A 25,833-nucleotide genomic window follows, 5' to 3' on the forward strand; every position below is an offset into this window, starting at 1 on the left:
TTCTTTTACGGCTGTGGGTCTGGAAAGCAACCGCGGCCAAGCAGCTATATCCAGTCCTACTGCTGGAACTTTCATGGAAGTATCCACAGATTGGAATACTCTTTTGTTGAGACCAGTAAAAGGCATCCCAAACAGGACTCCACTTTTTTATCAAGTGCTCGTCTTTTGGGGCGTGTAGGCGTTTATTATTTTCTTTGGAAGATCAATTCTGATAACTTCTTACACCTCTGGAATGCTTAACAGGATTGCATGGATCCATTCTCTCATCATTTGATGTGCGGAGCTCTTGATTGATCTTTAAGCTTATAAACGATACCCAAGATTCGAAAAATCCAGTTTGTTTCCACCCTAAAACCATGACTGACTGGGGTTTTCTCAGCCAACTCTTCGGGTCCTTGCAGGCGCACTCGCCCATGCTGGGTCGTGTCTGGCTGCTCCTCATGCTGGTCTTCAGAATGCTGATCCTCGGTACAGTGGCCAGTGACATGTTTGATGATGAGCAAGGAGTTCACATGCAACACCTTGCAGCCAGGATGCAAGCAAGTCTGCTTTGACAATGCCTTCCCCATCTCCCAATATCGCTTCTGGGTCTTCCACATTGTGCTCATCTCCACTCCTGCTCTAGTGTTCTTCATGTACGCCATGCATCACCACAAAAAGCGCCAGGACCTCCTGCAAGACTCCACAATCAACATTCTGGAAGCAAAGCAGGACCTCCATCTCAAGCGTCTCTACCTAGTCAACGTGGCCTTCCGGATGATATCCGAAGTGGGTTTCCTGATCGGACAGTGGACGCTGTATGGCTTTCATGTCTGTTAGGGAAAAAAAACTTTATAAAAACAGATTCAGAGGTCAAGAAGCTGAAGTGAAGCTCAAAGCCAAAAGTTTATTTTAGTTTAGTTTGTTTTATTTTTTTTAAGTTTTTTTTTTTATTTTTGGTAGAAAAAAGATAGAAAATATTTACAAAGACAGACACAAAGAACTTCTCAAACAAAATCTTCCACAGTATACTTTTTTAGAAACATCAAAATGTGATAAACTGCTAAATGGTTATAAAAGGAAATGAAACCAAACTCAAGTTTTTAAAATGTGTTTATATACACAGCGAAAGCCTCGTTCCACTCGAACAAACTAAAAATCTTCAGAGTCCGTGTCCAGCGCGTAGGTAATGGGTTTTGTACTGCGTGCCGTTTTGGTCCTCGGGGCCACGGCGGAAGACGTCACGCCCAAATCAAAGCTGTCGTCGTCTTCCCACTTGCTCTTCTGAACACGGAAAATAAACAGGTTTTACAGGTCAGATGGACGAGTCGTTCTTACTGTATAGGCAGGTGGTCTGCTATTTTCTCATTTACTTTATAATAAAACAGTCAGTTAGTAAAACCTCTAACTTTCATAACTTTTTATATCGAATTTAAAATGTAAGTGTAATGTGTAATAATTCCCATGTCATACTATAAAGAAATATTGTCTAAACCTGGGTGTGTGTGTGCAATGTTCAACAACGAAACAAAAAAACGTGCACTCTAGTAAATTAAATATTTAAAACATGCTAAAAACATGTCCAGTGAAACTTGTGACCGAGACGTACCTTTCCTGCAGCCGTGGCTTTGCCTTTGAGACGAGCCATGAGGTTTCCTCCATCTGAGTCGCTTTGCGACTCGTCGCTGCTCAGTACTTTCCTCTTGCGTGCTGCAGCGGTCTTTTTGGCTGCCGGTGCGGGGGCGGAGGTCTCGGATTCGCTGGACGTCGTCCGTTTGGTGGCTGTGCTCTTTTTAGCGGCCGCGGGTTTGGACAAGGCGTCGAGGATCGATGGCTGCGTCGCGTCTACACAAAACAGTAGGTTAACAACTCCTTAGATTTTACAAATCACAGATTTATCTTTGCTCACTCCGTTATAGTCGTTTCTATGGCAACAACCCGTTCACAGGGATGTAGAGTTATTAATGATGATTATTAAACATTTCTAAAAGAGTCTCCAGTGTCAGAAGCTTTTTAATTCAATTCAATTCAATTCATTTTTATTTGTATAGCGCTTTTAACAATGAACATTGTCTCAAAGCAGCTTTACAGATAATGCGGTGATTAAAAATGAATATAGTAAAAGTAACGTACCCGTCACTGCTGCTTTCTTTCTGGAGACCGCCGTGGTCTTCTTGGCTGCGGGGGGTTTCTTTGCAGCGCCATCAGCCGCTTTCTTCACCACTTTTTCTTTGGGCTTGGGTGGAGCTTTAGAAGCAGTGCCTTCAGCTGGACACGTATGAAAACGTTAGTGAAAGTAGTATATATTTATATAAAAAGTACTTTGGCAATAGTTTGTAATAAATCCTCAGTACGTACAGGTGACTTTGCTCTTCACTACTTTGTCTTCCTTGGGTTTTTTCGCTGCTTTTTTCCTGTAAGAGAATTCCGGTGTATTATGAATGTCGGCGTAAAGTGAAATTAGTACAATTAATACGTAACGAGTGATGAGGATGAAGACTCACGGTGGCAGGGGGGCAGGCAAGTCCTGCTCGCTCTCTGGCACGGCGCTGGGTTCTGCGACCAACATGGCGGCGTCGTCGTCATCATCGACAATCGCCGGAGCTTTCTTTTTACCCAAACTCTCCCAGTTCCCAGACTCGTCTTCACTGTCAGACAGGCAGTACTTCACCCTGGCTGAAACACACAGTTTATATGCATAATTTTATAAAAGCAAATAGGGCAATAGTATTACACATAAAAGTAAACACATTTATCATTAGTGTCCCCCAATACTAATCCAGACCTCCACACCCTGTATGTACCTCTGAATAGCTGCTGTTTAAAATAAAAAATTAAAAAATAAAATAAAAATCAACAGTTTCTGACCAATCACAGTGCTGAATGTGTGTGTTTTTGAATTCCTTGTACCATTAGCTTTTCTGCCCAGACGCTCTCTCTGAGCCATTTCTCCTGAACCTGCGGACACGTCTTCCGAATCTTCTTCCCCGGACTCCTCCTCCTCGTCAGATGACCACGGGTTCTTCTTCTTCTCCTTCTTGGTGGGTTTAAACTGCAGTGTGGTCTGCTTCCCTGACTTGGAAACTGAAAGGAAGAAGCGGACCTCAAGATGCTGCTAAAGCGCAAGTGAATAAATGGCAGTACAGTTGCTTTCATTCGCTACCTTTTTCTTTGGGTTCCTTCTTGACCTTTTTAGTGAGACGAGCAGCAAGTCCCATCTCCTGAGAGCCTCCTGCGTCTGCATCCTCGTCACCAAATTCCATCTTCATCACTACGCTGCCGTCGCTCTCAGACTGCAGAAATACAGACAGGTTTTTAGAGAGAGAGCGAGCGAGAGACCTGACAAAAGCAGAAAAAGTACATCTTACACACCTTTAGTTTGCCCTTCTTAGCTCCAACTTTTTTGATGGCCTGGTCCTTCATGGCACTGGTGATGCGTGGGATGACACGGCGTCCCTGAGGGGTGGGCATGGTCTCATCTTTCATCTTCACCACTTTCGATCGGCCCCCTTTGACCTTGACCTGGGTGATCGGAGCCTGGGCGGCTTGCTCGAGCTGCTCCACACGCTGTGGGAAAAGAACACGTTGTCTTAGATTTAATAAAAAATAAAAACAAAAAACTGCTGTATAAACATTTATTTCTTATTTATTGTATTTTATTTTTGTATTATTTATCATTCTAAAAAGCTAGTTTGAGACAATATCCATTGTAAAACACTATTAAAATAAACTTGAAATGCAGATTCTACTGGGTTCCTACACGACCAGACGTCCCCCTAAAGAGTCGACACCATATGTAACATCTGCAATAATGATTCTGAATTTTAATGACAACATTCCCTATTTCTCTTCTTCTTTCGGCTGCTCCCGTTATGGGTCACCACAGCTGATCATCTGTCTCCACACCACTCTGTCCTCTACATGTCTACCACATCCATAAACCTCCTCCTTGGTCTTCCTCTTTTCCTCCTTCTGGGTGGCTCCATCCTCAGCTTTTTTCTACTGATAAACCCAATGTCCCTCCTCTGCAGATGTCCAAATCACTCCCTCTCTTATCGTCTCCAAAACATCCTACATGCGCTGTCCCTCTAATAAACATATTTCTAAACCTGTCCATCCTCCTTACTCCTAATGAACATCTCCGCATCTTCAGCTCTGCTACCTCCAGCTTCACCTCCTGTCTTTTACTCAATGCCCGTTACTTTTTAAAACTTTTCCAGAATGTGTAATAAACCTGATTCTAAACAGAAAGACACCATTTCCTTTGTCATGCTTTTTATGAGGATTCTTACCTCCAGCTCCTCAGTGAAGGCAGCAAGGTCCTCCTTCCACAGATCTGAGGGAGACTTCCTCTTCAATACGTTCAGCTCAGCCATCTAGAATAATAAAAAATAAATGTGAAAAAAATTATAATATTAAATATATAAAAAACCACAAGGTTCGGCATGACGTGTAAAACGCTTTCATGCACATTAGGTACCTTCGCATCTCTTTGCTTGCACAGCTCCTCTTTCTTCTCTTTAGTGAGGAACCACATGGGCATGCTCAGGAGGTAATTATAGTCTGGCCCTGATGTATCTTCCTCCTTTTCCTTCTCTTCGTCATCGCCACCTTCTTCTTCTACATCCTGGAAATGAAATGCAGTCACATGTAAAATCCATGAAGTGTTCAGAAGAATGAATGCTTTGATTTGAAAATCCTTCGAGTACCTTCTCCTGAGATGCTTTCCAGGCTTTAACAGGATCAGAGTCGTATCCCATCTCCTGCAGCATGCGGATCAGCTCCTTCTTGGGTTTGTTCTCTAAAAGAATAATAAGAAATAAAGGATAAGTACAAACACACCTGTTATAACATGAAAGACAGGGTGAATGTTCTCGCTCGAATGATTTACCAATGACAACAGTGCCCTGGATCTTCTCCAGAATGAAGCGTGCCTGGTTGGAGAGCTTGGCACACTCGGCTCCCAGCATGCCCAGCAGCCAGTCCTTCCTCAGAACGTAGTACCTCAGGCGCAGCTCGAAGAAGTCCTTCATGATGTCCTGCACCGTCTCATACTTCTTCAAACTTCCCACGTGGTCAAACAGAACCTGTGCACGTAGACGAAAGCTAAAATCAGCACCACTGCACGCTGAAGCAAATCGTTTACACACATCAGCTCCATATTCACCATGGAGTTGCAGGTGAGTGGGTTCTGGAGCTTGAAGACTTTGTGTAGGCCCGCAGCCTCGGCCTCGCACAGCCTCTCCTCGGTCATTTTGACCACGAAGCGCACAGTGGAGTCCGTGTGGTACTCTTTATAATCCGTGATCAGAGGGGGTGCCTTCTCGGAGCCGTTCAGCATCACCTCCAGCACGTTCTCCTTGTACGTCTAAGAGGAACGCAGCACACACTTGTTATTTGGGACGAATTCATGGTGCACTTGAACGTGTTGATCAGATGCTCCTGGTTACTGACCTGAGTCCAGGTTTTCACAGGCAACTCTGAGATCTCGATGGTGGTGGAGTCAATGATGGCCACCTCACCGCTGTTCATGTATTGGTTGGTAGTCACCTGCTCAATGGTTCCTTTAAAGCCCTTATAACTTGGCAACTGAACAGAGAACAATAAAATGTGTTAAAAAAAAAAATAGTGTTATTTTATCCAGTATCCATTTTAAAATCCATCAGTTAATATCCAATAACGACCCAAACGAGCTTTTGGTATATTTGCCGTTGTCTCCTATCGAGTAACTGGTATTACACTGACCATGGGCTGAGGCTCCTGACCGTCGAGCATGCGGTGGATGTTGCTGACGATCTCGCGCACGTCGTAGTTGGGCAGGCGGCTGGCCCAGCCCGTGCCGATGCCGTCAGCGCCGTTGGCTAGAACGAGCGGGATGATCGGGACGTACCACTCGGGTTCTACACGCATGTTGTCATCATAGTTGTACTTGAGCAGGTTGTCGTCCTCCATGGGGAAAACCAGCCGAGCCAGCGTACTAGAAATAAGGAGGTCAGGAGAAGATGAACATCCAAAAACAAACCAACCAAAAAAAAAAAAACGAACACAAGAGTAATACGGCTGCTTTTATCTTTGGTTTTTAAACACACTTGGCAGCAGATCTGCAGCTCTAATACCATCCAGAACTGTGTGCATGTCCGTACCTAAGCATGGTGAAGATGTATCTGGGGCTGGCCGAGTCTTTGCCCCCGTGAAGGCGTGTACCGAACTGCCCCAGAGGCTGCAGAAGGTTCAGATTGTTGCTGCCCACAAAGTTCTGCGCCAGACCCACGATGGTCATCATCAGAGACGCCTAAAACACACAAGATCAGAATTCGGCTTATTTAAATTCCATTGTCTAGAAACTATATTTAGAGAAGCGCAGAATTACAGAACACACACTGACTTTAAACGGAACAAAAACAAGGGGAAAAAGTTCACCTCTCCGTGGTGGTATGCAGACATCTCAGCGACAGAACCGGCAAGCTGGGCCACTTTCACCTCACGCTTATCGTTTCGCTTCAAGCAGCAAAATACCACCTTTCTCTGACCCGGCTTCAGACCTGAGAGAGCGACACACACACACACACACACACACACACACACACACACACACACACACACACACACACACACACACACACACACACACACACACACACACACACATATAAACTGCCTGTTTTTTAAAAGAACTAAAACACTGAACTTAAAGTGAACACAACACTTAAGTTGTGTTTATATTCAGAATAAATATTTTAAGTGTGCATTTTTTTGTGTTGCTCTTTTCCCCTTCAGTGAAAAGGTTTTTGCACAGGGGGACTTTACGTTAGAGAACCCGCGCGCACACACACTTATTAAATATAAAAACAAACATCTTACCATCCACCAGACATGGAATTGACCGTTCGTTGTCGGAGTTTGAGAAAAGCACCAGCTCCTTGTTCACAAAGTCGTGGTAGGTGAGTGCAGTGGTTTCTTTCCCATACAAATACTCCTGTTTTCACACACACACAAAAAAATGAGAATTGGCACACAATTAAATCGTATCCTTATGTCTGACCTTCACACAGCTCTGACCTCGGGCAGGTTATGCTCCCGGCGCTGTCGCCTGGTGATCATGAAGCTGGTGAGCCACTCCTTTCTCTCCTCCACTTTCTTCTTACTAAAGGCCTAGAAGCAGCGGTTAAAATAAATAAAATAAATAAAATGCATGAAAGGGGGAAAAAAATCTATGAATACGAGAAAGATTCCTGCAAAACTATAAAAGTGGAAGTGATTACAAGGGTGATCGCCTCGTCATCGGCAGGTCCTGAGTATTTGAACGGGATGCGGTGTCTCGCCATGTCCGAGAAATACTCTTTAGCCTCCTGGGATGTGCTGGTACCCAAACCTGGCAGGGGAACGCAAGCAAAAACAAGCTTAGATCCACCACAATCTACTCAATTACTCCAAAAAACAAAGAACAGACACAGCAAAACAATTCAGCATGCTAGCGGTAACACACGGGGAGCCCCACAGACGAGACTGGAAGTGTGAGATATTGAATAAGAAATATGATCTTCATTTTACTTTTTGGGTTTGGACGTTTTCTTCTGGAGTTTATTTATTATTATTTATATATTATTCATTGTAAAACTTATCACACACCCCTACTTGAGACCCCGTCACCGTGATTTAAACACGACCCCGTCACCTTAGCATGTGCAGAACACACCGGGAGAAAGGCACCGACTGCTTACGTTTAGCGCTGGACTACCACAGGTCTTTGAGACAAACCTTTGTAGTACTTGATCTTCCATGATTTCAGGTTGCTCTGCTTCTCTTTCCACTCGGTGAACTCTGGGATGCTGTAAAAGGAAATTGACTGCTTCTTATTTGATGCCTGGTGGGGAGACAGTACATTAAATCCAGTTAGTTGTGTCAGGAAGGTCCATATATGCGTACGTGTACACACACACACACACACACACACACACACACACACACCTTGATAATGGGAGTGATGAACTCCTCAAGGAAGTTGTGGCGCAACAGCGAGGGCCAGTTGTGGTGGATGAAGTTGATGAGAAGCCCTTTGATGTGTGAGCCGTCCTGATCCTGAACCCAGAGAAACATCACACGTTAACATGCAGAATAAATTCATCAAAACATCACATTCGTCACGTGATGAAGTTAGCGTTCATGGCCGACCTGATCTGTCATGATCATGAGCTTTCCGTAGCGCAGCGACTTGAGTGACTCGGGGTCGCTGTAGTTCTTCCTGTACTGCAGACCCAGGATCTTGATGATGCTATTGATCTCAGCGTTCTCCATGATCTAAAACACACACACACACACACACACACACACACACACACAATGATCGTACATCCGATCCCAAACAAACTCCATTCCTGCTATAATAATTGGAGAGGTTGTATCTGCGAGTGTTCAGACCTGTTTGTGCGACGCCTCCCGAACGTTGAGCATTTTTCCACGCAGGGGGAAAACACCGTAGCGATCGCGGCCCACCACGCCCAGTCCAGACACGGCCAGGGTTTTGGCCGAGTCTCCTTCAGTGAGGATCAGCGTGCAGCCGGACGAGTGCTTACCACCTACACACACCACAAAACACTGACACATGCAACTTAACCTATACAAAAATATATTTGCCCCCACAGTAGGGAAAGTTTTTTTTTAACGTATCATTTTTATAACCGATCCGATACGGCGGCATTGCACCGATGGCGGAATAATTTGGAGACGATATCCTCCGATCACATGATGGCGCACCTGATTAACCTCTCACGTTAAGCATTCTATAAAGGAATGTAAAGTGGAAATATTGTCCATCATGGAGACGGACGGCTCGTCACATCAGGGTGAATTTATGTGAATTTCTCTATTTAACTAGGGAATTAGTTTAACATTTATTTTCACCATGTTTAACACAAGCCCAGGGCATGTATAAATCGAGGTTTCTGTACCTGCATCGTTGGCGTCATCCAGTTTGGGCACGCCCTTGATCTTTGTGTGTTTGACAGCCGAGCACTTCTTGTTGAGCTGAGTCTGAGCCTTAAACTTCACCCAGTTCATCACACTGTCCACGATGCCGCAGTTGTTCGCCTGAATATTAAAAAGACACATTCTTGCTGAAACTCCGCTCCAGTAACCGCAAAAAAGGAAATTTATTACTTTTTTTATTTAACACTCAAACTCAAGCGCTGAATTTTATTTGTCGTTCCAAGAAGGTTTTCTTGGCACTTTTGTTTATGTCTTCACTGACTGACAGAAAGATGTGTCTCAGTGTCGGTCGTTCTCCGTTTCTCCGACACTGGCACAACTGCAGAAGGTGAGTTTTGATTGAACTGTTTGGCTTTAACTCCAGCATAGGCGACGCATGTGTCTGTTTATTACATTGACAAATTATGTGATCAAACATGCATTTACGACCATTTCAGTCGCAGTCCGGAGCCCTGAACTTCCTATTCTATAATAGAATTCTATTCCTATTCTGTGTATGTATATATATATATATCTATATCTATATACACACACACACATATATATACACACACACACATATATATACACATATATACACACACACACACACACACACACAAATTTTATATACACACACACACACACACACACACACATTTAATTTTTTCTTAACACCACGCCAGCTATGTTCATGGCAAACGGCAGGTTTAGTTACACACAATATAAATTAGGAATAAATTAAGATTAACTTTTCAAAAGTATCAACAGCATAAAAAGTTTCTCAATAGGGTAGAAATACACGTGCACGTGTGTGAGACCTGTTTGATGAACTTCTCGCTCAGTGTACAGGTGGAGCCGAAGCTCTTCTGCTGTAGAGTCATGTTCTCTTTGGTCTGCGAGTCGAAGCTAGGGTTCTCGATCAGGCAGTTCACAAACAGCCACATGTGGTTCTTCACCTAGACACACACACAAACACACACACACGTAAATCTAGGCAGTCCAGAATTACAGCACATTGTGCAAGTTACAACCATCACTATATAAGGTAACCATCAGATATGCATCCAATTACCTGGAAGGGCTTGACTGCTACACCACCTTTGTTCTTCTTCTTCACCACCTCAATCATTTTGGCCACGATCTGGTCAGCCACATAGTCTGTGTGTCTTCCCCCCTGATACATGGGCATACGATTTAATCAACAAGTTTACCTGAGAGCCAGCTAGGCTAGCTTTTGCGGTTTTGCAGCTGGATGCTACAGAAGGTGTGTGTGTGTACCTTGGTGGTGGCGATGCTGTTGACGAAGCTGACTTGCTGGAAGCCCTTCTCGCTCATGGTGAGACAGACCTCCCAGCGTGGATTCACCATCTCGTGCACTACAGTGAGGGGAGAACCCGTTTCATCTGTTTTGTCCTTCACGTACAAGTCCACGTAGCTGCGGAACCCGCTCACCTGAAACAGGCGATCAAAACGAAGTACTAATGTTACATTTTAGATCTTTAGTTGAAGAGTCCACGTGCTGAACTGAAATGCCTGCAGTCTAGACCTTTCACAATTTCAAAACATCATGAACCGAAAAATACAACAAAGGACACCCAGAACTGTTGAACAACTAGAATCCTGTATCAGACACACACAGGACAACATTCCCCCTCCACACAATCCTGAAGTATTAACATGTTTCAGATCAGGTTTAGTAGCCACACCAGGAGAAGAGGATGAAGAGCACTTACAGGCAGTTTAGTGCCATTCAGAAACACCTTGACCCCTTTGGTAGCGCCGGCGATGTCGTACGCACGCCTCGTCAGCAGCGCCACCGTGTCTCGGTCCAGAGACTCCATCTTGAACTTGGACAGGTCGGGCTGGAAGGTTATGCAGGTGTAGTCGTCGCTGCTGAACGGCTTGATTTTGGCCTCGCCTGTGCGTCCCATGTTGTCGTACCACGTCTGCAGACCGGGTTTCAAACAGTTTATTAAAGAAATAAAAAACAGCGGTGTACTTACACACGAGAAGAACGGTGCTGGGATTTCACCAAGCGATGGAAAACACAGTCACCAACACTCCTACTATACCTGTTTGAAGCACTGCTTGGACTCGCCGCACGCCGTCTCCACGGTGAATTTGGTGCTGAAGATGTTGCACAGCTTGGCGCCGTATCCATTACGCCCACCTAGCGAGACACGCAAAAGACGGTCCATAAGCGTTAAGCATGTCGAACAGCGCCAACGTATCATGGAAGTGTACCGGTGTCGTACCCGTGACCTTCTTCTGCTCGTCGTCGTAGTTGCTGGAGGTCAGCAGTTGGCCGAAGATGAGCGCCGGGACATACACCTTCTCAACTTTGTGCATCACCACAGGAATGCCTTTTCCGTTGTTCCATACGCTGATCGAGTTGTTTTCTCTGGTGTGGAAAAATAAATCAATTACAAAAGATTTACATAAACAAGCTAATAATCGCTAATGCTGGCTCTTCCTTCCTTCCTCTGTTTTTATTAAAGTTGACAGGATCCTTGAGTAAAGATAATGACGACACTCACGGGTCGATGGTGATCTTGAGGCAGTTCATGCTGCTGTCCCTCTGCTTGTTATCTGCAGCATTGACTGTTAAAAACATACAGGACATAAAATGATATATTAATTGACCCGAAGAGTTTTTGACTAAATTTAAAAGTGTGTATAACAAAGCCACACTGATCAGTCACTTTCTACTTCATCACGCACCAAGGATCTCGTCGAAGATCTTGTAGAGGCCGGGGACGTACGTGATCTCCCTGCAGTTTAATCCTACCACTTCATCGAACACCCACATTTGCTAAAAAACAGACAGGAGGTGCGCATTTCAGTGCACGACGAATAAAACGTACGCAAATTTGTTGTGAACGTCTACAAATACACTGTATGGACCATAAGTATCGGGACACCTACAGAGGGTGCCTTTGGATGCAGCAGCATGAAGTTTTCCCTTTGTTCAAAGTGAGTCCCGTGTGTATGTGTGTGTGTGTGTGTGTACCTGGGTGACAGGCTCCACAGAGCCCACGTAGGTGTCCGGACGGAGCAGAATGTGCTCCAGCTGAGTCTTCTTCTGGTAGATGCGCTCCACAGACAGACGCTTGTCATCTTTCTTCGACTTGCTCAGCGCCTTGTTCTCAAACAACGTCTGAGGAGCAGATGGAGACAAGATCTGAGCGATATAACGTAATGCCACAATACATACAATATGTGATTTTGCTATAATAATCAATAACTGAGATGCCCACCAGAAATCAAGATGATTATAAATCTCTTATTCCCACCTCTATTAACTTTTACCTGAACGACCCCATGTAGTAAACAATGGCAAACATATGGATCAAATACTATTTAGCAAGACACGTGTTTAATATTTGAGGTATTTAATATGGAGATGGAGTTTGATTTTAAATTTCATGCCAAGTACAGTTCATTCAATTCCGTTACACCATGCTAGTCAATTGACTAACACACACACACACACACACACACACACACACACACACACACACACACACACACACACACACACGAGTAGAAATAAGTATGAGGTAAAATAAATCAAATTAAAGCGGTTTTTAAAGACAAAGTTTTTTTTTTTTTACCTTCAGAGGTCCTTCAGTTGCATCCATTTTTATTCACCTCAGGCGCTCCCGCTTGCCTTTTAAAACCGAATAGTTCCTCAAATATGGAGTAATCGTAAACCCCTTCTGCAGCTGTATTTCACCTAAAAAAATATATATATAAATTTACGTGTTTAATTTTAAAATATTTTACTTTTTGCCTCAACACCTTTTCCTCACACTGACTATGAGCTAACCGCCGCTGCGCGAGCTGCACTTCGCTTAAATTTTCAAACGGTCCGAACTTCCGCCCGCCAAGACGGATTTAACCAATCACATTGAAGAGAAGGGCGGGGCTACGAAATTCGCCGTTTTAAAAATGCCATTATTATTATCATTTTTATTTATTTATTATTGAAAAATGGTTTCATTGCAAAACGATTGCTTTATCAAAATATTAGTGAAAATATCCTACAAATTACAAGTAGATTCGCGTACCTTCTGGTTATTTTATTTTCATTTTTAGAAAGAATTAAAACAACAACAAAAAAAACGTTATTATTATTATTATTATTATTATTATTATTATTATTATTATTATTATTATTCACAAATATTGAACAATTGTGTTATCCATTCACAGGGTATGTTTTAAAACGTGTTCTTCATTTCAAGCATGTAAGAATAAAAAAAAAAAGGATTTTATTTTAAAACGATTTCGTTGTAAATGTCGATACAATAAAAATCGGTGTAAAAAAAGTTCGTACCTGCTAAAAAAAATTGACGCGTTTTAGCGCAACTACAAACACTCCATCATATAAACTGTATAAGCCCCGCCCACTTCTCGTCTGAAACTTCTGTGATGGAGCCGCAACGATTTGTACTGCGCATGCGCGTAAATGCGTCTCTTTTCCTGTCTGGAGGTCGAATCAATTTATAATATAAACATTAGTAATGGATACAAATTGGCATATTGATGAAATAAAACTAAATTAAAAAAATTAAATGCAATATTTTACATTTGTGTGAGTTTTTTTGACATTTAATATTGAACTACTTAACCTCTACTTAAAAATCCCACAAGACAGTTATTTATTCTTTCATTCAATTGATTTATTCGTAAATGAATTCATAGACTCATACGGTGAGGGATGGACGATTGAGATGGTTTGGACATGGGGTATATCAGTAGGAGAATGCTGAGGATGGAGCTGACCAGCAGGAGGAAAACAGGAATGTGGATGTGGTGAGGGAAGACATTCAGATGTTTATGTTGGTGTAAAAGAGGTAGATGTAGAGGACGGGGTGATATGGAGACCCTGATATGGAGGTGGTAGCTCAGTGGTTAAGGTTTGGAATTTGGCTCATAGGGTCACAAGTTTAAATGATGCCACTGCTGGGCCCTTGAGCACGGCCCTCAACCCTCCCCTGCTAAATCGCTCAGGATCAGGGCATCTGTCAAATGCCGTAAATGACACTGATGATCCACTTGTGACCTCTAACGGGAGCAGACGAATACGCTTCAGAAATTCACTACGTTGGTGCCACGCGACTTGGACAGATCGAGGGACGAGATCAGACAGGAGTCTCCATGACGTTTGAGGACGATATTGCGATTCGAGCCGAGGCAAGTGCACAAGACGGAGCAGAAAATTCCCATCGATGAACTGGGCTTTAAGTGGAAAATGAGGATGGATTGATTTATAGGCATACATTATGTTACCCCTCCTCCATTCTCTCTCTCTCTCTCTCTCTCTCTCTCTCTCTCTCTCTCTCTCTCTCTTTCTCTCTCTCTCTCTCTCTCTCTCTCTCTCTCTCTCTCCCCCGCACGTCATTTCATCACAGCCTTTGGGCGTGAACAGATCCGTTTGTCCTGGACACGGATGCTCCGCTTGTCTTGGAGTGTGTGTGTGTGTAAGTGTGTGTGTGTGTGTGTGTGTGTGTGTGTGTGTGTGTGTGTGTGTGTGTGTGTGTGTGTGTGTGTGTGTGTAAATGAATGAATCAGTTACAGATCTAATCAGCATGTCAGACGTTTGAGCAACTCTGTGGGACAGCGCTTCTATCCGGAGGTGGGTTCCCTCACTTCACATTCTCTCTCTCTCTCTCTCTCTCTCTCTCTCTCTCTCTCTCTCTTTCTCTCTCTCTCTCTCTTTTCCATTTGCTCCAATGAAAAATGTATGATTACGTGGTGCCTTCAGTGCAGTGCACAAGAGGGACCTGCACGAGACGGGAACTCGTAACAACACCACGTCTCTCTAAAGGCATTTCTTTTTTTAATTTGCAAGAAAAACGATGAAGAGAAAGATCGGGTAAGGGCCCATTACCGAACCTTGACTAACAAAACGCTGGTTTTGTTCGCAAAATGTTTTAAGAGTTACTTGTCGTGATGTTTTGTGTCGTTTTTGTCAGAAGTGTTGGGCTGATTATGATATGTTTTGAGATGTTTGTTGTGTCTGTGATGAAGCCGTGAAAAAACTCTCATGAATATTATAACATCATCGTTTAAAGAGTCACACTTTTTGTCCGGGCTATGCTTATGTTATCCAAAAAAACGATTACAAGTATGTGTGTGTCACTTTGTGTTATTTGCTGATTATCTTGTCTGTTCGCTTTTTCTTCTTCTCGCTCAGTAAGAGCATGGAACAGATTTGCTGACTGGAGCAGAAGTCAGTTTTATCTCTTTACCCATCTCCTTATTGATTTGTTTGCTATAGCATTTTCCCGGCCTGTCAGCCACTTAACAGGAATGCTGTATAGATGTGTGTGTGTGTGTGTGTGTGTGTGTGTGTGTGTGTGTGTGTGTGTGTGGTTTTATGGCCATTAGCTTCTGCACTGATGCATTATGGGGGGATTATTGTAATACAAATTGAGGTGAGTCCCTTGACAGGGAACTTCTGCATGTAATATAATTTTTTAAAGCATGTCCCCAAATGTGTGTGTGTGTGTGTGTGTCCTGAATTTAATGAATTTTTAAACCCCCCACTAAACCCCCTCTTGGCTACCAGGTTTTGGGGGCAGGGCAATCATCACATGCTGAGAACCCGGTTAACATTTTAACGTTAGCTAAGTGTTACTTTAGCGTTCCAACTGTAGGCGTATAACGTCAACGTGTAAAGAAAACTCTTTCGGCATTGTTAAAACGTTTCGAGAACTTTGCGTCGTGAACCTGTTACTTTATTTAAGCTATTGACTACTGAATTTGTTAATATTTCGATCTAAATAAAGATGCTACGAGTCCATGAGATGTGATATGATACTGTGCTGAGGTTTAGGTTGATCAGAATCTTGACTTTTTAACTTTAACTCGTGTAAAGCGAATCAAAATCCCTTTGTATATTTTAGTATTTTTTGTTTCACTGCTCTGATCGTTATTGTTTTATATTTCTGTAAGGTACCAGATGGTACAAGGTGTCTGTTGGCCTCTTCACCCAGACACAGTGTGTGTGTGTGTGCCAACCTCTTTGGATCTGACCAACTGGTCAACACTGCCCTCTGTGTGTGGGGGTGGGTGTGGGTGTGTGTTCGAGAGAATATATATATATATGGTCAAAAGTTTGTGGACACCTGACCATAGTATTGATATGTGCTTTTTGAACATCCACATCAAGTCCCAATTTTCTGTTATAATAACCTCCACTCTTTTTTATATATATATATATATATATATATATATATATATATATATATATATATATATATATATATATATATATATATATATATATATATATATATCCAATATTTTAATATATATATAAAAAAAAAATTTATGTCAGGTATCATACGGCATATTGTTATAATTATAATAAACAAATGAACAAGCAAGTAAGAAAGGAAATACAGTGAGGAAAATAAGTATTTGAACACTCTGCTATTTTGCAAGTTCTTCCACTTAGAAATCATGGAGGGGTCTGAAATGGTCATCGTAGGTGCATGTCCACTGTGAGAGACATAATCTAAAAAAAAAATCCAGAAATCACAATATATGATTTTTAAACTATTTATTTGTATGATACAGCTGCAAATAAGTATTTGAACACCTGTCTATCAGCTAGAATTCTGACCCTCAAAGACCTGTTAGTCCGCCTTTAAAATCTCCACCTCCACTACATTTATTATCCTAAATTAGATGCACCTGTTTGAGGTCGTTAGCTGCGTAAAGACACCTGTCCACCCAATACAATCAGTAAGAATCCAACTACTAACATGGCCAAGACCAAAGAGCTGTCCAAAGACACTAGAGACAAAATTGTACACCTCCACAAGGCTGGAAAGGGCTACGGGGAAATTGCCAAGCAGCTTGGTGAAAAAAGGTCCACTGTTGGAGCAATCATTAGAAAATGGAAGAAGCTAAACATGACTGTCAATCTCCCTCGGACTGGGGCTCCATGCAAGATCTCACCTCGTGGGGTCTCAATGATCCTAAGGAAGGTGAGAAATCAGCCCAGAACTACACGGGAGGAGCTGGTCAATGACCTGAAAAGAGCTGGGCCCACCGTTTCCATGGTTACTGTTGGTGATACACAAAGACGTCATGGTTTGAAATCATGCATGGCACGGAAGGTTCCCCTGCTTAAACCAGCACATGTCCAGGCACGTCTTAAGTTTGCCAATGACCATTTGGATGATCCAGGGGAGTCATGGGAGAAAGTCATGTGGTCAGATGAGACCAAAATAGAACTTTTGGGTCATAATTCCACTAAACGTGTTTGAAGGAAGAAGACTGATGAGTACCATCCCAAGAACACTATCCCTACTGTGAAGCATGGGGGTGGTAGCATCATGCTTTGGGGGTGTTTTTCTGCACATGGGACTGTACTGTATTAAGGAGAGGATGACTGGGGCCATGCATTGCGAGATTTTGGGGAACAACCTCCTTCCCTCAGTTAGAGCATTGAAGATGGGTCGAGGCTGGGTCTTCCAACATGACAATGACCCGAAGCACACAGCCAGGATAACCAAGGAGTGGCTCTGTAAGAAGCATATCAAGGTTCTGGTGTGGCCTAGCCAGTCTCCAGACCTAAACCCAATAGAGAATCTTTGGAGGGAGCTCAAACTCCGTGTTTCTCAGCGACAGGCCAGAAACCTGAGTGATCTAGAGAAGATCTGTGTGGAGGAGTGGGCCAAAATCCCTCCTGCAGTGTGTGCAAACCTGGTGAAAAACTACAGGAAACGTTTGACCTCTGTAATTGCAAACAAAGGCTCCTGTACCAAATATTAACATTGACTTTCTCAGGTGTTCAAATACTTATTTGCAGCTGTATCATACAAATAAATAGTTAAAAAATCATACATTGTGTTTTCTGGATTTTTTTTTTAGATTATGTCTCTCACAGTGGACATGCACCTACGATGACCATTTCAGACCCCTCCATGATTTCTAAGTGGGAGAACTTGCAAAATAGAAGGGTGTTCAAATACTTATTTTCCTCACTGTATATAAATAACATCTGAAATTAAACAAATTAATAAATGGTAAGTTAAAATAATAAAAGATCTGCTGCAGAAAGAAAGAAATTTTAGTAAAAAAAATATTTGTCTTGAATTTGTTATAATAATAATAATAAGAAGAAGAATAAATTTATTTGGCTTGAATGTATTATAATAATAATTATTATTATTATATAAATTATAATAACAATAAAAAGAAGAACAACAAGAGGAATAATTATATATCTATGTGCATATTTATTTATTTATTTATTTATTTATTTATTTATTATATTTGCAGAGACCCTCGCCATGTCCTCCACTCCACTGGCCGTGACGGAAGAAGATGTGTTTGGTGAGTGACCTCTTCACTCTCCTCCCTCCCCCTCTCCTCCATTAGTGCAGCATCCCAGCCTTTCACACACACACACACACACACACACACACACACACACACACACACACACACATACACACACACACACACAGACCGCTATAGCCCAAGATTGGATCATCCAGCCAGAGCACTCACATGATCATGAAACAGAATCCAAGACCTTCACATTGCCTCATGCTGTCCATCTTTACCACACCTCGCTCGTGGCTCGTTTTCTTAGTGCACCTAACCTACTGTATATTTACGCTTTGGTTGGTAAAATTTTTTTATAGTTATCATTGTTTATTGTCTTTTTTCTGCCACATCCCTGCCGTCCTTGAGAGCTTCTTCATCCACTCAGACATCTGAGTTTGCATCGAGTTTGACAGCAGCAGCTTCAGCGTATCGATTTGAGCGTCTCGGTTTGGTGCGATCCTGAGTGGTGGCTCTCACACACACCCACACACACACACACACACACACACACACACACACACACACACACACACACACTGTTATTGCTATTCTCAGGTAAAAAATGGGTAAAAATTAGGGGGCACCACAGCGGATCATCCATATTCATGAGCCGCATGTTCGATTTGGCACATGTTTTTACGCGGTATGCCCTTCCTAACGCAACCCTCCCCATTTATCCAGGCTTGGGACCGGCACTATGAGTGTACTGGCTTGTGCAACCCTAATGGCTGGGGTCGGTTCCCTGATCGGGGATCGAACCTTGGACGCCGCGGTGAGGGCGCTGCATCCTAACCACTAGACTGGTCTTAAAACATATTGGAATTTACAAATAATTTGTTTAGTTCATAATTGAATTAACTAATTACAGTATACTATCCCATCATTACGATATTTCCAAGTTACGATTGGGTTGCCGGAAGATCTCCATCGTAAGTCGGGGGTTACCTGCACTTCCCCGGCGTAAAGGAGCGTGAGCTGGGGATCTCCCAACTGAATCGCATTCAGGGTCTGAAATTAATAGTCAAATATTTCACGAGACCACCAGCAAAGGTCCTATCAAACACAATAATGTTAAAAACGAACACTCCTGATGTTCGATAGTGAGCTTTTGAGCAACCATAAGCACCTTCTTAAGATCTCCTGGATGCTGGAGGCTGGAAAATAATAAGAGCTCGAATTACACAGGATGCTTTATGAGTTTGGCTTGAGGGCAGATGTGGAGTCTTTACATTCCTCAGACCTTGCTGAAGCATTTCCGAGCTGCAATTTCTTCTTTCTGTGTGTGCGTGTGTGTGTGTGTGTGTGTGTGTGTGTGTGGGTGAGGAATATCGTTACATCATTCACTTTGGTAATCTGTGGCTGCTGACAGCTTAATAGAGCTCCAGCCCTGCTTTATGATATCACTGTGTTTTACGGCTGCTAAGCCATGTTTGTATGTCTGTGAATGTGTGTGTGTATGTGTGTGTGTCTGTATGTGGTTGTTGGTGGGTGTGTGGAAGACGATCTCTGATTCCTGAAGATTCAGATATTCAGATTGTGCATCTACAGTAATGATTCGAAGCATTATTTCAAAAAGAAATATTTAGTTTTATATTTTCCTGTAAGATTTGACAGACGCAGTGCCCGAGACGGAACGTCTGGACAGCAGCCTACAGAAAGCGAAAGCTCAGCTGTCTACCAAAACCAGAAGGCATCGCCCGTCCAGGTCTCGCCTCCGAGACAGTCTGAGCTCCACAGAGGGCGAAGAAAGCCTCGATGGAAAGGTGTGTGTGAGTAATTTTTATGAACATAAAAGTAGTTTCTTTTGCTTCAGTAACAAAGGTTTTGTGCATTTCTGTGCACCAGAGCTACACTGGCCTTTTGTCCGGCTCCTGCTCGCCTCTCCTTGTGTCCCTACGCTGCCCCTCCCCTTTCCCCGAGCTCCATTCATCCTCCTCTCCGGCAAGGAAGGACAGGACTTTTACCTTTGAGACAGATGAGGGCGAAAAGAAAGACCTAAGACGAACAAGTGCATGCTTGCTGTATCCCTCTTCTCCAACCCACCTGCTCAAGGGGGACAACCCCCTCCTGCACCAGGAGGACCACACCAACAAGCGCTACCTTCTTCTGCAGTGCCAGGAAGACAGTCCTCAATTGTACCAGGAGAATCATGTGAAGCAGCGCCACCAAGAGAACTCCCACCTACATATGGACCATCGAAATTTTCACCAAGAAGACCACACTGATCTGCACCAAGAGGACCACAAAAACTTACACCAGAGGCATCACACTCACCTGCGACAAGGTGACCATACCCAACTGAACCAAGAGGACCACATTCACCTGCACCGGAGGGACTTCACTGACCTGCACCAAAGTAACCTTCACAAGAAGGACCACACCTACTTGCACAAAAGGGAACATTTCCAGGAGGACAACACACACTTGCGCAACAGGGACGATCTCCAGGAGGACAACACACACTTGCGCAAGAAGGACCAACTCCAGGAGGACAACACACACTTGCGCAAGAGGGACCAACTCCAGGAGGACAACACACACTTGCGCAAGAGGGACCATCTCCAGGAGGACGACACACACTTGCGCAAGAGGGACCATCTCCAGGAGGACGACACACACTTGCGCAAGAGGGACCATCTCCAGGAGGACAGTACCAATGTGCATGAAAAAAGCCAGGTCCAGTTACATGACGAGACACATTCTACCCTGCGTCAGAGGGAGTACTCTCAGAGTGAAGGTAGACATTTTTATGGTTATCTTCCTGATAAAGTTCTTAAACCTAACATACTATATATTTTTTACAATGGAATGAGGTTCAGTTTAACAGAACTTTCCAGGTATACTTGCAGATACATGGCATCTACCACTCATAGATCCGGGATAAAATTAAGTGTTCTCCTGATTACACTTCAAAACAGATTGGTCCACTAATTTTTAACCCAAACCCACCTGGCAAAGCCCTGCTTCTCAAATCAACTGACTCGGTATCCGTTTAGGGAAAGTGGACCAGTAATCAGCATTGGAAGTCAAAGCTAATGTAGCTAAACAAACCTTTTTTGGTAGACACAATTACCTTTGGCAGAGGCCCTTATCCAAATCGACTTCCATTTATCTCATTCATACACTTGAGCAGTTATGGGGTAAAGGGCCTTGCTCAGGGGCTCAGGAGGGCAGCTTGGTGTGGTTTAGATTTGAACTCATTACCTTCAGATTGAAGGTCCAATGCTTTAAACACTAAGCTACCACCCTCCCCATACATACATCAATTTAAATTGATTGTAAGAGACAGACAGGGGTGTGGCTTAAAGTGCAAATATTGGAATACACGTCTTTAAGCAGAAAAGGGGAAGTCATGATGGACAAACTACACATTGCCACTTTGCCCATGTACTGTAGTTCACTCTATAATTTCCCATAATGCACCACAAATAACCTGGTCCTATGATGTGTGTTCAGATGACAGTCGTGATGTTGGTTCGGATGAACCAAGCAGCCCAACGGTACTGCTGGACAAGAAGACCCGGAGACGTTTCCTAGATCTCGGGTCAATATGAAGTTTTTTTTTTTTTTTTTTTTTTTTAGCAAACGCAATGCTACGGTTAGGGGGAATACATGCAAAACATAATCGCTTGTCGTTTTTATTAATGTTCTTAATGTTTTATTTTTATTATAATTTTATAAAATGAGCTAAAGCATCCTTATTACTACCATTGGCAATCACCAGGAAGTAGAAGCGATTTCATGCATGCGAAAAACAAAATCTGTGTTTTACAACGCACTAAAAATGTTATTTTGGTGCACTACAAATCGTATTTCCAGTATGGAATGAGTGGCCACAGTGACACTGCGCTAACTCTAGTTTCTTTTTTATACCCCTGGCATTGTTGTGTATGTTTTAAAGTTTATTAATAATAATAATAATAATAAAAAGACTAAACCGACATGCGGTGCACTGATTAATACGTTCCTGAGGGAACTCAGATTTGAACTATGTTCCCCATGTAAAAAGGACTGTAAATGGAATGAAACACTAGAGAATGTGGCATTACAAAGAAATGACTGACTTTAGGGGGCGGCAACAGAAGATCCGTTTCATCATGCCACTATGTTTTGGTTTTGTTCACACAGGGTAACCCTGCGCCGCACCTACGGGAAGGTCAGGAGGGATCGAGCCAACAGACACACTACAGAAGACCGGTACTGAGCGACTACCTCTACAGAATCCTCTGAAAATACATGCATTTTTAATGTACTGAAATGGATTTATTTTGATTGGTCGCAGGGGGGCCGACGGAGCACAAAGCCGATCCTCCCGTTCCTCTGGTCCCCCGTTTGTGGCTTTCTCCTGGTTGAGTGAGAGAATAAGGGGGTCCAGTTCTCTGAGGAACCCCAGCCAATCTCAAGCCAAAATTCCATCAGAGGTTCGCTCAAAACTGTGTTGAGTATTGAGTATCATTAAAAATTTACAGCGTAATGCAGGGAAATGGGAAATATTTGCCAACCCTGGGACCTTGCTATTTGTTTTGGAACCAGTGAGACCTCATTGATTAGATTTAGGAAATATCCCAAAGAAGTCAATCTATTGTTTTTTTAGTGCTGTTGTGATGCATGTCAGAGTCAGAATCTCCATGTGTTTAGTCGCATGGTCGGGGGTACTGGACTGTCTCGGCAACTGCTGCATCACAACGTAACAACCAGTCACATCTGTGCAGATCCGATCTGAAGAATGGTGATAGTGTATGTGCTGCGGAAAGGGGATTTCGCCATCATGACCAGTTACCTCATGACCTCATGAATGTGTACCGTCTGGTCATTTGTGAAAATGGGTTCATTGTTAAAAAAAGAAGTCCCCAGCTGCCATTGTGAGGAGTCCTCGCTGCTCCTTTCGACACCAAGAAATTTCCTTTGCGCAGCACCCACACTATCCACATTCAAAAGTGCTCCAAGGGAGGAGTGGTGAACCCGGCGACAGGGTCATGGGCGGGAGAGGCTCATTGACACACGTGGGGAGCGAAGGCTGGTCAGCGTTGTCCGATCCAACAGACGAGCTCCTGTAGTTCAATATGCTGAAGGCTGAGGTTTATTGCTGTTAAATCTAGAGGGGTCAGAACTGTTTTGGCAGCAAAAGGGGTAACAACACAATAATTGGCAGGTGGTTATTAAGATATTTCTTGTTGGTGTATTTAGGGGGCCAAAACCAAAGTGTTAAGTTTCTATATTTATGAAGGAGACCAGGACCAAATGGCATAAACATTCTGCGGACAATAACTGAAGGGGGCAAAGCGTCACCGGTTACGAGGGCGCCATTGACTGGAGGTGATCGGATTAACAAACAACATTAGGGGGCCAAGCACCAAAGATCTTAAGGGGGACAAGGACCAATGTTCCTTTCGGGAGACAATGACCAGAGGTCAATCGAGGGCCAAGCACCAAAAATCTTTAGGGTGACAAAGACCAGTCAACAACGTAGCACATATTGAGCATTGTCTCTTGACCTCTTTCACTGTTTAATATTATAATAGCTTAAATTATATATCTTAGTCATAAACTCAACACTTTAACTGGTCATTTTGAATCGTAACTCAACAAAGTAGGCGATAATCCAACGTCTCTTGTAATACCATATTCCTCTTTTCCTTTTGGAAGGACGAGGAGGTGAAAAACGACAGCAGGTCCAGCAGAAACGGATCGTCGCAGCCGTACCGGAGCCTTTCCGATCACTCAGACGAGGTGCGCTTTATATCTTCTATGTACATTTCCGATAGTTTTTTATTTCCGAGCAAGTGCGTTAGCGACGGTGTGCTTTTTCAGGGCCGAGACGAACGCACGGAACCCCGAGGTGTGCGAAAGAAGATCAGCGTGCCGTTCACGTCGAGCGAAAGAGATGGGACAGAGAAGCAGAACGGCATCCATAGGGACAAGAGGGACGACGGACACGAGGGAAACGACGGAGACGCGGAAAAACTACTGACCTCTCAATCACAGTGCAAGCATTATTGATTTAGAAGGAAATGATGAATCATTTCCTTGCTTAATTTTTTTCCCCCTGTAAATACTGTAGGCACTGATGTTATTGTCACTTATTCTGGTGACTTAATAAAATGTTTAAAAAATGATTAAAAATACTAATTAAAATAAAACATGTATATATATTTTTTTTGTCAAATAAATGTTTAGAAATCTGGAAACTTAACATTTGTGCACCCCGAGGAAATGTAGCAGGAGTTCGTCTTCCCATCTGTTCCTTCATTATCGCAAATACCAAAATGGTATTTATCAAATAGATATAAAATGAAAAACAAAAAAACCCTGGCATGATGACGCAGAGTTACAGTTACAAGCGGAAAAAGTTTTTTTTGTTTTCACAGTGTTTAATTTGATTTCTCTTATATCATTTCACACTTAAACCTTTGGTGGTGTCCTACATGAATTATCCCACCATCATTATGAGGTCACGGCCATAGAAACCATCAATATCGGAGAGAAAATCAGAAGAACAGAGCGTCTCATACAGTGAGAATGAATGTCATCTCTAAAGCAAGAAACCCAATTAACACAACTCAACACGTCTCCTTTCACTGGAGCCGCAACCGCACCTCCAGACACATCATCTTTAGCAGAAGCATCGAAATTCCCCTCATAAAATGACTCGGGTTTCTCTACATTTTGGGACATTTTTTTTCAGAACATTGCGGTTTCCCTGGGGATTTGAAATGAAGGCAATTTGTGTGTTTTTGTGCAAATTTTCCTGGAAAGTATAAACGGTACATGAACAGTTTTGGTCGACTTTTCCTCGCTGTGTCCAGCTTCTTTTTTTTTTTATCCATCTTGTAAATGAAAAAAGCGTATCTGGGATCAAATTTGTTTCTTCTCCTCTGTCATTGTGGAATAAATAAAAAAACAGCATTAAAAAACAGCTATTAAATATAGAATAGATTCGAGATTGTGCAGTTTGCTACAGACAAGGCTTGTGAGCGCCGACTAACGCGCTCTCTAAACCGTCCAATCAGAAGACTTGAAAATGCCCACATTATTGGGTGCCTGCTAGATGGCGCCGAAAGTCAGCAACTCGAAATCCCATTGGATCGCTGATTCTTAATTCTCAACGCAAGATACATTAGACCCGCATCAAGTGACGTGACGGCTGAAATATGATTAGATAGAAACTCTAACATAAATATTTACTGAAATAAAGTAAATGAACTATCGGGAATAATGTAATACATATTTATTAAAAGGAAAGAAAACATTAAAATGTAAGTCAGAGATTCTGACTTCTATATTTATTAAAGTGTCATCTTTTTTATCCACTTATTTAATGTTATTCATTTCATTACGTATCATTTTTTGTTAAAATAGATCAATTAAACAAAATTGATGCAAAAAACAGATTTGAACCGATTCAACTTCAACTCACCAATAGTATTCACGCATACTGAGTCCTCTCGGCCAATCACATGCCGCGATATTACTTTCAAAATGGCGGCTGCTAAAAACACACGGCGTCGGTTCTTATTGCTACCCGTATTCTGA

At 42.8% G+C, this 25,833-nt stretch overlaps 2 protein-coding genes across 3 annotated transcripts; one reads left to right on the forward strand and one right to left on the reverse strand.

Annotated features, from left to right (window-relative positions):
- Nucleotides 1–872: 872 nt before the first annotated feature.
- top2a (DNA topoisomerase II alpha) lies at nt 873–12,814 on the reverse strand. Of its 2 annotated transcripts, none has more exons than XM_083557067.1 (35): nt 12,561–12,814; nt 11,957–12,091; nt 11,668–11,758; nt 11,484–11,547; nt 11,202–11,347; nt 11,019–11,116; nt 10,680–10,892; nt 10,225–10,398; nt 10,019–10,120; nt 9,765–9,902; nt 8,928–9,066; nt 8,398–8,555; nt 8,152–8,277; nt 7,948–8,058; nt 7,738–7,843; nt 7,242–7,351; nt 7,039–7,131; nt 6,841–6,955; nt 6,400–6,521; nt 6,123–6,271; nt 5,725–5,956; nt 5,434–5,568; nt 5,147–5,347; nt 4,871–5,066; nt 4,689–4,780; nt 4,460–4,606; nt 4,272–4,355; nt 3,352–3,546; nt 3,143–3,272; nt 2,890–3,063; nt 2,484–2,655; nt 2,338–2,393; nt 2,113–2,247; nt 1,589–1,824; nt 873–1,263 (listed from the first exon to the last, which is right to left on the reverse strand). In XM_083557067.1, exons 1-35 carry the CDS (start codon nt 12,585–12,587, stop codon nt 1,132–1,134), a joined length of 4,734 nt encoding a protein of 1,577 aa, XP_083413193.1. In that variant the 5' UTR covers nt 12,588–12,814; the 3' UTR covers nt 873–1,131. The 2 variants fall into 2 exon arrangements, with proteins under 2 accessions (XP_083413193.1, XP_083413192.1); XM_083557066.1 differs by having other exon boundaries at nt 11,957–12,103.
- A 1,468-nt stretch (nt 12,815–14,282) lies between these two features.
- samd14 (sterile alpha motif domain containing 14) lies at nt 14,283–24,440 on the forward strand. Its single transcript, XM_083557663.1, has 9 exons — nt 14,283–14,587; nt 18,250–18,303; nt 19,906–20,063; nt 20,146–21,037; nt 21,757–21,844; nt 22,429–22,497; nt 22,583–22,721; nt 23,947–24,030; nt 24,112–24,440. Exons 2-9 carry the CDS (start codon nt 18,261–18,263, stop codon nt 24,298–24,300), a joined length of 1,662 nt encoding a protein of 553 aa, XP_083413789.1. The 5' UTR covers nt 14,283–14,587; nt 18,250–18,260; the 3' UTR covers nt 24,301–24,440.
- The last annotated feature ends 1,393 nt before the right edge of the window (nt 24,441–25,833 follow it).

Source organism: Silurus aristotelis (assembly GCF_946808225.1).
Source record: "Silurus aristotelis genome assembly, chromosome: 12".
Lineage (NCBI taxonomy): Eukaryota > Metazoa > Chordata > Actinopteri > Siluriformes > Siluridae > Silurus > Silurus aristotelis.